Source organism: Etheostoma spectabile, chromosome 13 (assembly GCF_008692095.1).
Source record: "Etheostoma spectabile isolate EspeVRDwgs_2016 chromosome 13, UIUC_Espe_1.0, whole genome shotgun sequence".
Lineage (NCBI taxonomy): Eukaryota > Metazoa > Chordata > Actinopteri > Perciformes > Percidae > Etheostoma > Etheostoma spectabile.
The window spans coordinates 3,615,406-3,619,223 of NC_045745.1; the positions used below are offsets into that span (position 1 = coordinate 3,615,406).

Below are 3,818 nucleotides of genomic sequence, written 5' to 3' on the forward strand. Positions count from 1 at the left end.
CCCCCTCCTTGTCCATCCCTCCATCACCATGCCCTGGTCACCTCCACTCACCTGTTCTATCTTGGCAAGCCATTCTTTATTGCGGGCCAGTTCCGCCATAAAGGCCTGGTGCTTCAGCCACTTCCTGTGTAGCTTTTGAGCCTCGTCCCGCGCTGTGTCTCGGGCCATCAGCATCTTCTCTTCCACCCGCTGTCCCAATCACTCAGCTAGGGGAGACAAAAATAGCCACCATCAGGAGCCCAACGCTCGAGCCGGCCCTTCTTCCCCCTTTTCCCACAGGACGTCCTGCTCTGCCTCCTTTACGCAAGAGCCACCCGCTCTGCTCTGCTCTGCAGGGGCCTGGGTACCTGTGCTGTCACCACCCACCCCAACCCCCACCAGACACCCTTTTCTGGAGAAAAAAAAATCAAGATAAGCACCTCAGCAGCAGTGGTAGCAATGGAAGCACTCAAGCCCTTCCTTTGGGTCGCCCCTGGGTCCTCATGCCCTACTACTTCATGGGTCTTGCGGTCCTGATGCTGCAGTGCCTGCTAGCCAGTCTCAGAGAAGGCAAAAAACAAACCAGCGAAATAGAGAAAATGCGCCAATGACAACACTGGTAAAGAATGACACACACATCCAAGATTCCTTTCGCGCTGTTGGTTATCTTCTAGTTTCAAATGTCGATTACAATCCAGCCATCAGGAAAGGTGGAGATGTAGCATAGCCATGGAAGAATTTTTTAGCCAGGGCAAACCTGACCATCCACCACTAGCCAGTCCCGGTCAATCTGTAGTCCGGTCTACTGATGCTGTAGACAGGAGGAGGAGGAAGAGTTGGAGTGGGAGGAGCAGGGTGAATGGGATGCAGAGGCAGTGCAGAGGAGGCCGGATAACATAAGCTATCTGCTCTTGAAATGCATCGTTCCCACCGCTGCAAAGATGCACACGTAGGCTGGTGTGAGATAGCACACTATTTTCTCTCCTTAGTTCCCCTTCCTCGTGTCCCCGAACAGCTCAGCCGCGGTTGGTGCATGCTGCTGCAGTCCTTGCCTCTCAGCTACGCTCCTGTGTGTGTGTGTGTAAGTTGTGTGTGTGCTTGCGTAAGTGTATGTGTGTGTATTGTGTGTGTGTGTGTGTGCAATCACAATCAGCACTGCAGTGCCGGAGTAGAGAGAGAGAGAAAGAGGGAGAGAGAGCGAGATGGAGGGGAGAAAGGGGGGGGGAGACGGCAAAAGGAGAGGGGGAGAGGGAGACAGGGAGAGGAAATGGAGAAAGGGGGAGCGCCAGAGCAAAATAGGAAGGAAAGAGCAAGTCAAAAGAGGGAAAAGATGGTGTTGGTGGGGGGGTAGTGAAACAGAGAAAAGGAAGAGAGAGTCTGCGTCATCCCTCAGTGTCACTAGGGACATTTCTCTGCACTAGAAATGACTGCACTCGGAGCGGGATTTGGGAAGGAGGGGGAGGGGGGAGGAGGTGTCGTTTTAAAACAGCTGAATGAGAGGGAAGGAGGATGCCTGCACACATGGTCCACGGTGCAGCTGACTGATTCGGATCACGCTCCCTCTTTAAGGGGATCTGCATGTGATTCTCCTGCTGCAAATATGACAATTGGGTACAGAGGGTGCACACATACCGCTAATACCCCCCCCTCTCCCCAGGTCTGAAGTATTTATTTGACGTTATCAAAAAATGTGTCATTCTCAGTTTTAGTCTCTGTTTGTGCTGTGGCATTATATTTTTTTAATGTAGCCTGTATACTGTTCTTTAAAAATAAAAATAAAAATGTGATCAAATTGAGTCCTCACAGCATCCAGAGGTGATTAAAGTTTCATGAGGTGAGAGTGAAATGGAGCACTACCCTAAAACACCAAGTTTTGTTGTTCAAGCTGGTTGTGTATTTTTTATTAGTTCAGAATTTAACAGACTAGTGCCGCACCCGTTGAAAACATGCCTGTTCAGCTTTCTCAAGGAATGTGTATCCAAACTACTTCATACTCGACACTGTGCTACATTGGATCCCGAGCAATACACCTGTCATTTCATAGATGTTCCACACAACCAAGTCAAGGTTACTCGCAGTCATTTACACACTCAGTAAAATTCATTTAGAGGAAGTATTCATTTCCAAACAGGCATATTAGCTTTATCAGCGTTGCTGGTATATATAAATATATATAGTATATATAAGTATGAATGGAAAACTTACACTGTGTGAGCAGGTGAGTGGCGCTGCTCCTATAGGATATTCACTCATGCTCGTTGACTCTATATGGAAGAGAAGTAGAGTTTGGTTGTAACCAAATGTAAACTTTCAGTTCTAAGAAATGACACAGAAATGCCCAAAACTGCAGTTCATCGAGTGCTCCAAGCTCCAAAAGAGAGTCAGTTTCACAAAGACCCCCCACATTAAAATGCCCAACTTGCCCTGTCATAAACACCGTGAAGACACACAGGTATGCAAGCCAACCTCGATGAAAACGTAGTTTTTATCGGTCAAGTCCAAACCTTGCAAGTGATCACATAACCCAACAAAGCTGATGATACTGGGAGGGGCACAAGGTTTGGCCTTTATTTGCTAGGACAGCTTAGACATTAAAGGGAAGTGAGAGAAGGAATGACATGACTGCAACTGCTGCGGCAGGGACTGAGCTTCCAAACATGGGGCGCACGCTCTACCAGGTGAGCTACCCAGGCGCCCCGTGAGGCTCTAGTTTACTACACCAATGCTTTGACCTACATGAAGGGCTGGGTATTTTTCTCAGAATTGATTTTATTCCTAATCACAAGGTCCCATGTTGATTACTTTTCTGATTTGATTCAATATCATTTAGGTTAGGGAAATTTCCGTTACAATACCAGTATTGCTTGGATATAAAAGAGATTCTCAGAGAGAATCCTTTGTTGTAAATTGTACAAGCAAGCCGCAACCCTCAGTAGTTTTTATAATACACCAGGTTAACGTTCATATTAAGAACTGAACCCCAATGGTGGTGAAAAGGCATTTATAAAAAGAATGATTCTGCTCAGTGCTTGGTCATCTCTTGTTCTCTGTGCAATGTCCTCATAGCATGGTCCTAAAATTCAGTGCTACCTTGGAAACTTCCTCCCACTGAATTTGAAAAGAACCCTACAGGTAAAGTTCCCACCAGCAGCCACTAGAGGATGTAATGTCTTTTACACCCACAACAGGAAAGTGTCAGTCACAACAAATGTATGCGTGTGGAAGCGCCAGAGACACAAAATAACACCCCAAATCCCAGAAACATAATATGGGCACTTTAAGGTAAACAAAGATATTACAGGCGCCATAAACACAGATGCTGAAGCCTTGTTCAGCCTCTCTCTCTCTCTCTCTCTCTCTCTCTCTCTCTCTCTCACTGGTAAGTATCAGATGCTAAAGCCTAGTTCAGCCTCTCTCTCTCTCTCTCTGGGAAGTATTAGATGCTAAAGCCTAGTTCAACCTCTCTCTCTCTCTCTGGGAAATGTCATGTGCTAGTTCAGCCTCTCTCTCCCTCTCTCTCTCTCTCTTTCTCTCTCTGGGATGTATCAGATGCCAAAGCCTAGTTCAGCCTCTCTCTCTCTCTCTCTCTCTCTCTCTCTCTCTGGGAAGTGTCAGATGCTAGTTCAGCCTTTCTCTCTCTCTCTCTCTCTGGGAAATATTAGATGCTAAAGCCTAGTTCAACCTCTCTCTCTCTCTCTGGGAAGTGTCATGTGCTAGTTCAGCCTCTCTCTCTCTCTCTCTCTCTCTCTGGGATGTATCAGATGCTAAAGCCTAGTACAGCCTCTCTCTCTCTCTCACTGGGAAGTATCAGATGCTAAAGCCTAGTTCAGCCTCTCTCT

At 47.0% G+C, this 3,818-nt stretch overlaps 1 protein-coding gene and 1 long non-coding RNA gene across 4 annotated transcripts in view; one reads left to right on the forward strand and one right to left on the reverse strand.

Annotated features, from left to right (window-relative positions):
* Positions 1-1,220, reverse strand: part of sptbn4a (spectrin, beta, non-erythrocytic 4a) — a 37,995-nt gene extending 36,775 nt beyond the window's left edge. Inside the window, exons 1-2 of one of the 3 annotated variants that reach the window (XM_032533064.1) lie at positions 420-1,220; positions 52-206 (exon numbers count right to left, since the gene is read on the reverse strand). In XM_032533064.1, coding sequence (XP_032388955.1) covers positions 52-174 — 123 coding nt within the window. In that variant the 5' untranslated portion in view covers positions 175-206; positions 420-1,220. Of the gene's footprint in view, positions 1-51 lie in introns of all 3 variants that reach the window. The other 2 variants (XM_032533063.1, XM_032533065.1) reach the window with 2 other exon arrangements.
* The window catches only part of LOC116700174 (uncharacterized), a 25,167-nt gene that overhangs the window by 9,734 nt on the left and 11,615 nt on the right, over positions 1-3,818 (forward strand). The window lies entirely within an intron of this gene.